General features: G+C 38.2%; 1 protein-coding gene and 1 pseudogene across 1 annotated transcript in view; one reads left to right on the top strand and one right to left on the bottom strand.

Moving 5' to 3' along the window:
* PRDM10 (PR domain containing 10) overlaps nt 1-12,179 on the top strand; it is a 103,851-nt gene extending 91,672 nt beyond the window's left edge. The window contains exons 21-22 of the mRNA XM_006873085.1: nt 3,794-3,897; nt 11,979-12,179. Coding sequence (XP_006873147.1) covers nt 3,794-3,897; nt 11,979-12,179 — 305 coding nt within the window. The remainder of the gene's footprint in view (nt 1-3,793; nt 3,898-11,978) is intronic.
* LOC102828600 lies at nt 5,108-8,602 on the bottom strand (annotated as a pseudogene).
* Nucleotides 12,180-13,902: the final 1,723 nt, after the last annotated feature.

Raw genomic sequence — 13,902 nt, forward strand, 5'->3', positions numbered from 1 at the left:
CTCCCGTAAAGATTTACACCCTCGGAAACCCTGTACAGGGTCGCTATGGGTCGGACCCGACTCGATGGCACTTAACAACAACAACAACAATGATTGTCCTGTGTTCTGTGTTCTATGAGAGAATCTATCAGATGACCTTTGGATCCTCTGCAAACAGTTGCCATCACCGTCTGAGCTGATCTCTCTGCCTTGTATTTAACTGGCCCAGCAAATCCTCTTGAAAGCCACTGTTTGGATTGGATTTTTTTTTTTTTTTTTTAATAGTGAATTAAGTGATGGTTTATAGAGCAGATCATCAATTTTCCATTCAACAAATCATATACTTGGTTTCATTACCAGAATTGTAATCCCCTCTGTGCACCATCAGTTAACAGTATTTATCTCTATTGACTTTAATGCTTACATTCCACCCTGTGTATCTTACTACCTTCATCTTTCTTTGCCAGACTCTCTCATTGTATATTGCCTGCCCCGTCAGCCATGTTAACATGTGTCTACCCTCTAGCCCATGGATACTTTTTCTAACTCCACTCCCCGCCCCATAACTATCATAGAATCTTTCTAAGAAAACCTTTTCTTAACTTTTTACAACATGGATCTCATAAAATATTTCTCCTTTCATAATTTACTAATGTCACTCAGCATAATGTCCTCCAGGTTCATCCATGTTGTAAGGTGTTTTGTAGATTCATTGTTATTCTTCAGCGTTGTGTACATACCAAAGTTTGTTTAACTGTTTTCCTGTTGATGGGCATTTAGGTTGTCTCTATCTTTTTGATGTGTCTCTGGTAGACAGCATATTGAAGAATCCTGATTTTGTATCTGTTCTGCTACTCCTTGTCTCTTGAATAGTGCATTTGATCTATTTATATTCAGTGGAATTATTGATAAGTAGCTCTGGTTACGAATTGGACTGCTAACCTCAAGGTCAGCAGTTCAAAACTACCAGCTGCTCTGTGGGAGAAGGATGAGGTTTTCTTCTCCTGTAAAGATTTACAGCCTCAGAAACCCTGTACAGAGTCACTCTGAGTCGGAACCGGCTCTACGGCACATCACCACCACCACCATGAGTTGATTGCTGTCATTTTGCTGTGTGTTTTCTTTCTTTTTTTTCATGCTATGACAGGTAATTTTATCTCAAAGGGCTCATATTGCAAGTATTAAGCAAGCATGTGCTATAATTGTGTGGGATCAAATTCATATATTTAGGAAAGGAAAATCAAACTGTTATCCATGTATATTGTGGTTTGTAAATTTCTACCACATAGAACTCAAACATCACAGGTCTTTTAGATCCTTCTAGATGTCCCATAGAGTATCTGGACTCTTCTTGAATTGAACAACCTCATTATCCTTCAGCTTCTGTCTGATAACATTGGCTCACCCTCAAGCATTCAGAATACACAGAAGGCTCAGGAAGACATCATTCTCAATGCCACACATCATTCACCATTGTTGACACTGGATGAATCCTGGATAGATTTTTTTCAACATGGATTCAATCAGACCAGCCACACTTAATCCAGTAGTGCAGTTGGTCTATCCTTTTAGTGTGATGACATCATAGGCACTTTCAATGACCATTTTATGTACTTACTTCCAATTTTCACTGTTATTTTCTGTCCCCATTTTTGGGTTCAATTCCTGGAGAGAAACTCCTGCCACATTCACTCCACAGCACACTGCCACACTTGAGTCACCATGTTTTTCCAAAATGGCAGTTACTGGGATAAATGCCAAGTTTTTCAGCCATACGATAGCAAAATCTAGCAGAATCCAGGTTTTACCCACTTGTAATCACACAATGCTTGGGTAATCTACTTAGTTTCCAAGTAACATATGTTGGAAATCATCATTAGGATGCATTGGGACTGTACTTGATGATCTGAGGAATAGTGAATGTGGAGACATTAACATTCCTCTGCACCTTATTGAGATGACTCTTCCCTTCTTGCTGACGAACTCCTGCAGTTATCCCCACAATCTTCAAATTGACTGCGACAGAGTAATCTTTATCGGCTGCATTTTTAAGTGTGTGAAGAAGTAAGCTCCCATCCTGCAGATCCATTATTTCTCCTTTGGGTTCATCTTCTAAAACATCCACAAGTGCAAGTTTATCAGCTAGAGACTTTCCCAGAATACTGATGGCACATGCCATACCAACTTGTCTAGCACCCACTATACTGATCTTATTATTTTGAACTCTTGTCTCTTCTTATGCAACTGGTGCAGTCAGCTTTTCTTTAAGAGTTGCCGTTGTGCACGGGAGGGAGAAGTAGTTCAAGATGGTAGTAGAAAATGTGCACAGGAGACTATGCTAGATGCATTTGTCTCCCTTGCTGTGTGTTTTCTTTTGGTGCTCCTGGTTACCTTGTTCCACATAATTTTCTATGCTGAGTTCATTTTGTTTGTGGATTTACTTTTCATTTCCATTTCTGTTGTGTTAATGTTGACTAAATCTTTCTGATTTTCCTCTTTTTTATTATGATGTGAAGGTGTATTAAATTTCTTTAAAGTTATCCTGTAATTAATTTTTTCCTCCTGTTTAAAACAGTGTGTTTTATCTTGGTATCTAGTCAACATCCTTGCCATTTGGAAGCTCTGTATCTACACTATTCCCTCTTTCTGCTTTGCAGTTGTCGTCATTATAAAATTATATCCCTGGCTCCCTATATTCTTTTTTTTTTTTAACTTTTTATGGTGAATTGAGTGAAAGTTTACAGAACAGATCATCAATTTTACACTCAACAAATCATTTGCTTTCCTTCATTAAATGGTTACAGTTCCCTCCATGTACTTACTTTAATAAAACTGGTGTGGTGCGATGGGTTAATGCACTGGACTGCGAAGTCAGTTTGATTTGAACCTGAAGCTTGGTGGTTCAAGCTCACCAGACACTCCTTGGAAACCCTATACAGGGTCACTGTGGTTTGGAACTGACTAACAGCATTTAACAACTTAACAATAACAACAACAACAATGGAGTCCTGATGTGGTGTTGTAGGATAGTGCACTGGACCGCAAATTCAATTTGAACCACAAGGTTGGTGGTTCAAAGTCACCAGCCACTCCTTGGAAACCCTATAAAGGGTCACTATGTTGTTGCTAAGTAATGTCAAGTTGGCTCCAAATAATAGATACCCTGGTAAAGATAAATGTTGTTGTTGTTGTTGTCAAGTGCCGTCGAGTCGGTTCCGACTCATAGCGACCCTGAACAGGGTTTCCGAGGCTTTAAATCTTTACGGGAGCAGAAAGCTTCATCTTTCTCCTGCAGAGCAGCTCGTAGTTTCGAACTGCTGACCTTGTGGTTCGCAGCCCGATTCATAACCACTACACTACTAGAGCTCCAGATAAATGGTCCTGCACTTATTCTGCAGCGCCACACCAAGACTCCAATAACAACAATGGTGAAATCAAATTTAAGTCAGATTGGGTTGGGATTGCTAGCTAACAGTGTGTGCGTTGGTGCCACTAATTCAAGTCTGAATAGAAAAGATAAGAATGTTGAACTAATAAATTTTTCTAACTGATTTCAAGGTTTTAAAAATTGTTGAATATTTATTCTTATGATATATTCAGGAGCTCCATTTAGGACAGATTCATTGTCCCTGAAATTCTGCAGCTCTCGTCTAGCCTTGTCTCATGTGATCAGTTCATATCAGACATGCATTTACTGTCATAAGAATCAACAAGCAAATCCATAGAAAGTGTCATAGTGGAGAATGCAGTATTTGTTTCTACAACTATTATTAAAAGCTGAGACCACTAACTTCTAATCTTTTCTGTTTTTTAGCATCTGAGATTCAAATGATGACCCTTCCTGCTGGTCAGTTTGTGATTACAGACAGTGGTGTAGCAGCTCCTGTCACCACTGGTCAAGTAAAGGCAGTTACAACGGTAAGCTGTTCTGCTTGGGAGGGATTTTCTTTCCCACTCCACCTCCATTCTCTGGATTAGAAGCAATTTCTCTGTATCCCTACAACATTCTGTGATATACTATTATAAACCTTATCAAAGTACAATTATTGGTTAACAATAACAATCCCATTACAATCTTGATTCCATGTCAGGGAATTTCTAAGGGGTGTGGCCTGCAATATCTTTTATCTTTCAAGAAATAAAAAGAAGAGAGACATGAGCAGAATAAGAGGGGAGTCCTGGTGTGGTGCTGTGGGTTAATGCGCCAGACTGCAAAGCTGTTTGAACTGCAAGGTTGGTGGTTCAAGCTCACTACTCACTCCTCGGAAACCCTGTACAGGGTCGCTATGGGTTGGAACTGATTCAACGGCACTTAACAACAACAACAACAACAACTACCACCAAGACAGAAGAGCCAGGTATGGAGTGCATCCTTTGAACTGAGATCCCTGTACTAGGAAGCTCCTAGATCCAGGGGAAGATTGATGGCAAGATGTATGGAGCTCTCCAAGGAATACTTGGCCTACAGATGCTGAAAGGAGACGAGGCCCTTTCTCCCAGATCTGTAAAAGAGAAAGCCTTCTCTATGAGTCAGTATTCTGAATTTGGACTTCTAGCCTCCTAAACTGTGACAGAATAAATTTCTAGTTGTTATAGTCATCCACTTGTGGTATTTCTCTTATAGTAGCATTAGATAACGAACACACTTATCTATCTTGTCACCAGTAGACTGTGAATTCCTTGAAAGTTAGGACTTGATCTTTATCTCTTTATCTTCAGTGCTTTGGACAGAGATTGGAATACAATGCATTATCAATAAATATGGATTCAGTTAGTAACTACAGGGAAACCTGCTAGAGCTGGAACTTTCATGGGACTGCCTTGCTTTTCAGGGTCTTGCCAGTGATCCACTTTGACAGGATGCAGCCTTAACCATTTTTCTATTGCTTGTTTTAGTGAAAAATATTTGAGTTTTTATTCTCTGACTGGTTTTTGTCTTACACAGTTTCTGGCTTTCACAGCTTTTACATTATAATGAAACTCCTAGATCAGTACACATATGTATTCATAACTGACCATTTTTCTCTCCCCAACAAGAAGCCATAACCTTATTAATGATAGAACAGTACAAATGTCAAACCAAACTACAGTTACTCTTTTGAAACACCAAAAAAAACCACACTTGTTTTCAGATGGTTACGTTCTTTATTTCTATAGCATTTATAATATCATTATTGTTTCTCTTCAAGGTTTGGACTGCCTTTGCTCTTGATAGATTTTCTTGTGACATGACCAATTCGATGTCCTTAACTTCCACACCTATTTTATCAATTTATTCCTCTTCACTCTCCTTGTACAGTTGGAGTTTTCTTGAATGTTGGAGACAGTGTCACCCTGAATTTTGAATATTTCAGCAGCTGCTAGCTTTGTTTGCTGAAATAAATCCTCAATATTGGCTTTTCCAAAAACTACATAGGAATCTGAAGCTGGGCTCTTGTAGACCTTTGGCTTTGTTATGACAAAGAGGATATTCTTAGATTTCCAGATAGTAACCCCTGTGACTTGTTGAAGACCCAGCTTGGACATAGCCTAACGAGCCTTCTTATCACTTCAACTCTGTTTTACTTTACAGACTGGTTCTTCATCAATTTCAGCTGCTGCCGCCAGCTCACCTTGTTGTGTGGTTACGTGTGTGCAATCCTGTTCCTTGAACTCTAGTACTGATTCATCACTGTTAGATTCTGTTCCAGACCCAGTCTCAGCCTTGGGCTGTGGCAACTCCTGCCCTGTAGCAGGGATGATTTCTTTGGCTTCACTGGGCACTTTATGCAGGAAACCTAGATCACCTTTTTGTGTCCTTTTTGGGTTTTCTGGTGACAGAGTGTATTAAGCAATTTAGCTGCTAGCTGAAAGATTGGTGGTTTGAACCCACCACCTGCTCTGTGGAGGAAAGATAAGGCAGTCTGTTCCGTAAATATTTACAGTCTCAGAAATCCTATTGTGCTAAAGGGTCATTATGAGTTGGAATTGACTTGATGGCATTAGGTTTGGTTTTGGGTGGTGGCCCATAGTTTTAAGGAGCCCTGGTAGCATTGTGGTTTATGATCTGGACTGCTAACCACAAGGTCAGTAGTTCAAATCTACTAGTTGCTCCACAGGAGAAAGATGAGGCTTTCTGCGCCCGTAAAGATTTATAGACATGGAACCCTATTCAGGATTGCTATGAGTCAAAACTGACTCCATGGCACTTAACAACAACAGCATCAATGTTTTGGGTTTTGATTCTGAAAATATATGTGTCCTCAAGACTATTGGTCTTCAACTGGATTGGGAGAAGATAACTTGAGGAACCAATTGTAGAGTTATTTTAAGCTATTTTAAACATGGATCAAGTCAGTGCTGACTGTATCTGCTATCTCTGTTTTTATCTTTTCTGTTTACTTTTGTCCACCTACCGCAAGGTCAGCAGTTTGAAAATACCAGTGGTTCTGTGGGAGAAAGATGACGCTTTCTGCTCCCATAAAGATTTATAGCCTTATGAAACAAGCTATATGAATGGTTGAATGTGAAGCTGATGATGTGCCCTGTAAACTTTCACTCAATCCAAAATAAAAACATTTAATTAAAAAAAAAAAAAAAGATTTATAGCCTTGGAAACCCTGTACAGGGTCGCTATGAGTCGGAACCAACTCTACGGAACATAACAACAACAACAAGCTATTAGAAGACAGAATACGTAAATTTAAATGAAAAATGCTTTTAAGTGGCTAAAGAAATTGAGATGTTCCTAGGGAACAGCTGCCTTTTTCCCAAGAAACCTCATAAGTGTAATTCAAAACCCAACTAAACTAGTTGCTGTCAAGTCAATTCTAGCTCATGGAGACCTCATGTGTTGCAAAGTAGAACTGTGCACAACAGGATTTTCAAGGCTGTGATCTTTCAGAAGCAGATCACCAGGCCTTTATTCTGAGGTGCCTCAGATAGATTTGAACAGGCAATATTTCGGTAATATTCTAGCATTTATCTATGGCACCCAGGGACTTCTAACAGGGCAGTCCAGGAACCTTAAAAGCCTGATTCTTTTTTTTTTTAAAAATATTTTAATATGAATGGAGTGCCATATAAATGATAGTTTATATGGCAGAGCATCAGTTTTGCACTCAACCATTGTATTTTGTTTCACTGCAATGATTGCAATCTCCTCTGTGGTCCGTTGGTTAACAATATTTGCTTCTATCCCTGCCGGGTTTTTTTTTTTGGTGTACGTAAAACACACAGGAATATGTAGTCATTAAACAGCCAAGGGGCACATTTTGTAAGCCAATCTCCTGCCGGCCAGCACACAGCCCTTGTCTTTCCATGAGTCTAGAGTCCTTAGCTGCTCAATCTCTTCATGCTATCTCCTCTGCCGCCACCTCTGGTATTACTGTGTCTCTGGTTAGGGTCCCACGTTCCACTCATGCTCTTCCCTCTTGATGGTCCTAGAGTCCAGAATGTAAGATTAACTACTCCCCATTTTTTGTTACACAACTTCTACTTTTACAGTTGTGACAATTGAAATTAAGTATGATAACAATTACTCACTATTGAATCAAAAGAATCCTATTCCCATCTCTTTCACCAGACCCATCTTTTGTTGTTGTTGTATGTGCCATCGAGTCGGTTCTGACCCACAGTGACCCTGTATAGGGTTTCTGACGAGCAGCTGGTGAGCTTGAACCGCCGACCTTGCAGTTCAAACAGCTTTGCAGTCTGCTGCATTAACCCACAGCACCACACCAGGACTCACTAGACCCATCTAAACAAGATGAAAACTATTCAGTGGGGACTCTACCTTCTCCTGCTCACTCTGAAACTAAACTGCCCCCTGGAAACTCGTAAGCCAGCCATTTTGTGTCTTTATAGCTTGATCCTTTACATGAAGACTTCTTCTCTCTCAAAACCTGATTCTTTTAAAGAGCATGCTAAGAGTTTAACTGTTTGTACACAAGCATACATTAATGAAGCTTAGGAGTGTTAGGATAATATCCTTATGCCTACAAGGAAAACCAGTTAATATGACTATTATTCAAACCATTAATGCCAATGATGAAGAAATGAAAGATTATTACCAATTTATACATTCTGAAGTTGATCAAACGTGCAATCAAGATGTAATAATAGACTTTCTGGCAAGATGGCAGACTAGGCAGACACACTACATGGACCCTCTACAACAAAGATACGAGAGATAAAATACAACAGACACAAATGAAAATTCTGGCACCCTGAACTTCAGAAGAATGATTAGAGAGGTGGATGGATGAGTTGCTTGCTGGGAGGAGAGGACCAGCAGGGACTGTGATAGAGGGAGACTGACTGGTGAACAGCTGGCCATATGCAGCACGACCATCATGTGATCAGCTTTGGCAGCGGAGGGAGACTTGACAGTGCAGATTTGTGCAAGTAATGCAAAAGGTGCTATTTCTTCTTAATCCCCACACTTCTCTGGTGACCAGAAGTGTGTCCAGGTCCCACCTTCAATCACCCCCAGCACAGACCCTGCTATCTAGAACACTGGAGCCACATGGTTGGTAGCCACACCAGTGTGAGATGGGGACCGGCTACGCTGCTTTGGTGCCTGAATTCAGGTGGGCTCAGCTCCAGACCTGAAGAGTCACCAGATAAGTATTTAACTAGTCATGCTGCCCCTAGCTTCCCTGTGGTCCTAACAGATGCTGAAATCAGCTCCATCAAGGGCCCCCATGAACTCCTTATGGATCGAGTTCCCTAAATATAGATAACACTGAGGCCAATAGGGACTCCATCTAGGGCCAGGAACTCTGCTGTCACATCTGTCCAACACATACCTCATAAGCTCCTTAAACTGCAGTTGCTCCCCCAGAGATTTCTCCCCAATTACTACACTATTTATTTTTTTACAAATACAACAACCAAACAATACCCTGGAGACAACAGGCAATTTTATCTCACACAAAGAAATAAAAAGAGACTAGCTCAAACAAATGACTAAGACGGAGAGCCAAAAAAATGTTTCTGAGGAAGAAAAAGCAATGGGACTAAGTGAAAAAGAATTCAAAAGAATGATAACTAGGTACCCTCACAGCATCAATAGAAAGATTGAGGAAAACAGACAGAACACAATAAAAAGTGTAGAAGAATTCAGGGAAACACTACAAGAACAAGCAGACAAAATGAATGCAAATTTTGAAACAATACAAAACCTGCAATTAGATATCCAGAAGATTAATACTAAGATCTCAGAAATGGACAATACATTGAAAGTGCAAAGGAGTACATGTGAAGCAATGAAAGTCCAAATTAGTGAGCTTGAAGAGAAATATCTCTTTACTACTTATGCTAGAAGAACAATCAGAAAAAAGAATGAAAAAATCCAAAGAAAGCCTAAGAGTTATGTGGGACACCATATGGGTGATCAGAATTCCGGAACAAGAAGAGACAACAAGCACAGAGGAAATTGTCCAAGAGTTGTTGGAAGAAAACTTCCTAACATCATGAGGGTGAGAAGATAAGTATACAAGAAGCTGAGTGAATCCAAAACAGGATAAGATCCCAAAAGACATATATCAAGACATATCATAATCAAACTTTCCAAAATCAGAAACAAGGAAAGAATCCTGAGAACAGCTTGGGAAAAGTGAAAAGTTACTCACAAAAGAGAACCAATAAGACTAATTTCTGATTTCTCAGCAGAAACCATGCAGGCAAGAAGGCAATGGGATGATACATACACAACTCTAAAAGAAAAAAAGTTGCCAACCAAGAATAACATACCCAGGAAAACTTTCCCTCAAATATGACGATGATATTAGGACATTTCCTGATAAAGAGAAATTAAAGGAATTTGTAATTGACCAGACTAAATTTTTTTTTTAAATGCTAAAAGGTGTTCTTTGAAATGAGAACCAACAACAGCAGACACCAACTTGAGTTTAACATACATGACAACATCCAGAACTCAATCTAGATAACATCGTCGAGTGGGTTCAGACTCATAGTGACCCTTTATAGGGTTTCCAAGGAGTCGCTGGTAGGTTTGCATCACCAACCTTGTGGTTCACAGTCCAGTGCTTGTCCTATAGAGCCACACCAGTTATAGAATTATTTAAAATAAAAGAAACCTACAAGACTGCAAAAAAGGGACCAGAGATACCAATGTATAATGAAGTCAACTACAAAGCAAAAAAAGAATAGTGTAGATGCAGAACTTCCAAGTGGCAATGAAGTCAAGTAGATTTTAAGATAAAACGGACTGCTTTAAGCTGGGAAAAAAATTAATAAATCACCAGATAACCTCAAAGAAAAATAATCGTGCACATCAAAATAAAAAAAAAAGAAAATCAGATTTAGTAAACATTAACATAACAGAAATGAAAATGAAAAGAAAATCCACAAACAAAATGAACTCAGAATAGAAAATTATTTGGAACAAAGAATCCAGCAGTACCACAAAAAACACACTTAGAAAAATGACAGCAATCAATTCTTACCTATTGATAATTACATCGAATGTAAATGGATTAAATATACCAGTCAAGAGACATAAATAAAAGAATGGATAAAGAATACAGGATCCTTCAATCTGCTGTCTACAAGAGATGGAGACAGCCTAAATGCTCAACAAAAGAATGGTTAAACAACCTTTGGTGCATACACACAATGGAATACTACAAAACGCTGAAGGACATTACTAAGTTTAGTCAATCACAAAAGGACAAACATTGTATAAGACCAATGTTGTAAAAAGCCTAAAACAGGTTTTCTTGATAAAAGAAACATTCTATGATGGTTACGGGTTGTTGAGGGTAGACACATGTTAACATGGGTGACAGGGTTGACATTATATAACAGGAGGGAGGTTAGCAGAGATAAGATGAAAGTAGGAGGAGGTACAGGGAGGAATGCAATAATTAAAGTAAATAGATGTAAATTTGGTTAACTGTTGGTATTTGGAGGGGATTGCAACCATGTAATAAAGCAAAGTATATGATTTGGGTGTTTAAAAAAATTTTTTTTTGTTTTATTTTGTGTTTTTGCACAGCAAGTGGAACGATTACTGTCTGAGTTTTCCTGCATGAATTTTTTTTTTTTTTTTATTCTTGGCCTCTGTAACTGAGCAATCCCCCTTCTGACTGACTCACATCTGTCTTTAAAATGTTGACATATGAAATAACTAGCTGAGGTCTATGAAGATTATGGGGGTCTATGATTATGGGGGAAATGAAAAAACTCACAGTATGTGAGTTTTCCTAAAGTTAAATTGATTCATAGTAAGTGTAGTGGTTACGAATTGGGCTGCTAACCTCAAGGTCAGCAGTTCGAAACTACCAGCTGTTCCACCAGAGAAAGATTGTTTTCTGCTCCTGTAAAGATTTACAGCCTCGGAAACCCTGTACAGGGTCGTTATGAGTCGGAACCAACTCCACGGCATATCACCACCACCACCACCACCAAGGGACTTTATTCTAGGATGTGTTTTTCCTATGCTTGTGGGTGTTAAAAGTGTCTCATTTGAGGGTATCAGTTTTTAAATGATATGTTGAGATCTTATTTATATATTTTTTTATTTTGATGACCTTTGAAATTCTCAAATCTGGAAAACATTGATCTCGAACCCTGTTTTAAGGGTATTCTGCCTCTTTGAAGTTACCTTAAATATCTCTTTTTTTACATTTATTTTGTATGAATCCTAAAATGTAATCGACACATAGCAATCTTATTTCTCCAATTTCTAAATTCTTAAGAGCAGCGCAATAAACATGTTTTCTTTGTCATGTATATTACCATTTTGATGCTAATTGCTGTATCTGATGTTCTTGGTTTTACCATTTGCTAAAGTGTTTTCCTAAAGGTACTTACTTAATCAATGACTGTAACTTATTATTCCTGTCTAAAAGACTTTTATAAAATTATCTCTCAAGGGGGCCTATTTTGGTGCCCCTTTGTAACACTTCTTTGCGTAGTTCTTCCTTCTCCCAGCAACCTCTCAACCACTTTTAGTCATCAGATTTTAAAAGATCCTCTTTTCCCTGCTCTAGGGTCATTATGTGTTATCGGAAAGCCAACCAGAATTGGAGGAAAAGCCAACTTCTGTCCTTTCCAGCAGAGTCCAGGTTCAGCCATCTGTACATGAATCCTTGGACCCCCAGACAACCAGCCAACAACAGACCACTCAGTACATCATTACAACCACCACCAATGAGAATGGAACCAGTGAAGTGCACATAACTAAACCGTAACTTTCATCTGAGAGAGAATCAAGCAGTCATATCATGTCTTTTCTCATTCGCCATGTCTGAAAGCTTATGACAATTAGAACTCATTTTTAAAAATTTATTATTCACTCAAGAGTTGGAAAGTACCATTTTGACCTTCATACAGACAATGGGGTTTGTTTTACCCAGGTCTTTACTAAATCGATGATTCTTCAAATTCTAGGGTGTTTCTGCCACACAATAGATATCTTTCAGGGGAAGTAGATTTCAAGGTGGAGAAACTTTGTCTTGCTCTTGAGTTGTGTTTTTTTTTGTTTTCTAAAAACACATTGACAAGCCTTACTTTTCCTTTAAGGAAGTCTTAAGTGATGTGTTGTGTTCGTGTGAAAGGTGGAGAAAAGATATGCCAGTTAAATGGTTACTGGACTTCTTAATTCTAAGCAATGGAACCAAAAGAAGAATGGTGTTTTATAGGCTTGTATTAGAGCTGAACAGCTTTATCTTGTGATTTTTCAATTTCCAGTAATTTAGCGAAGGGAGCCTATGGATTACAAAAATAAACATAATGAAACAAAGGTTTGGCAGTGATGTTTTGAAGGAAAAACTGTCATTAAAATTTTTGTTATTGCTGACTTAAAAAAAAAAACTTTCCCTTTTTAAAAAAAAAAAGAACACGTTTCATACTGTGGGGAATGCTTACTATATATTCTGGCTGTCTTCTGATTAGGCCAGACCCATACATTCTGATTGTTGTTGCTGCACAAAGGTGGATATGAGAGAAGATCACCATTCCTTGCAGGAACCATTTAACATTCATTAGTGAAGGATGAATTCCTTGTCTTTATCAGTTGAACATTCAACCCTTGCTCACAACATTGAATGTGTTATAGTACTTTTAATGTTATCGTAAAACGAACATTCCTAAGGTTGGATGAGAAGGTGGCCTTCTTTATATCTTGTACCTTAAACTCATCAGGGCCTTTTTGTAATATGACCAACTTCACACTTAGGGGGGAAATTAAAGTATATGGGGACCATTTAGAATATGGTAAGCCATTTGGAAGAAATCTAACCTTTCTGAATATTATTACACTTTTAGCTGGGAGAGGAAAAGAAATCTGCTGCAGTTGCAGTTTTTTAATTTTATGCTCCTTGCTTGTCATGAATTCAATAGAGGAAATTGGTATTTCCCTTGTTTTTACTGTGTATTTCAGTTGTATGCATAAAACATTTCAGAAATCAGTATGCATTTAAACAACTTTTTATGACATAGTTACTAACACATTTTTAAAAATAATTATTGCATAGCAGAATTTATCACTACAAAATGGAACTATGTAACTTCAAATGAAATTTACTAATTTAATTTAGTTAAATTTTTAGGTAAGATTGGTTTTGTAAATTAAGAAACATAGTAGCTTCTTTATGGTCAAGATACACTTCTGAATAGCAAACAATTCTGTTGAAATAACTTCACTAATATAGCGATTTTGCACTTTAATTTTGGGGCCTCGCTTAGTCTCCCTGAAAATTTGAGCATGAAGAGAAGCTGAGAAAGTTACTTGGTAAGTGTGTAGAAACTGAAAATGGACTTTAGATCTTCTCTGGTGACAAAGATGTTGATGTTTTCAACAGAAAATATTGATGTGGAGCAACAAAATACAAACTCTGAGACACCAAGTCTCCCCAATGTAATTTACCTGTTCCAATTTAGAAAGACTTGATTGATAAAGAATATTAGACTTTC

The sequence above is a fragment of the Chrysochloris asiatica genome, unplaced genomic scaffold (genome assembly GCF_000296735.1).
Source record: "Chrysochloris asiatica unplaced genomic scaffold, ChrAsi1.0 scaffold00222, whole genome shotgun sequence".
NCBI classification, from domain to species: Eukaryota; Metazoa; Chordata; class Mammalia; order Afrosoricida; family Chrysochloridae; genus Chrysochloris; species Chrysochloris asiatica.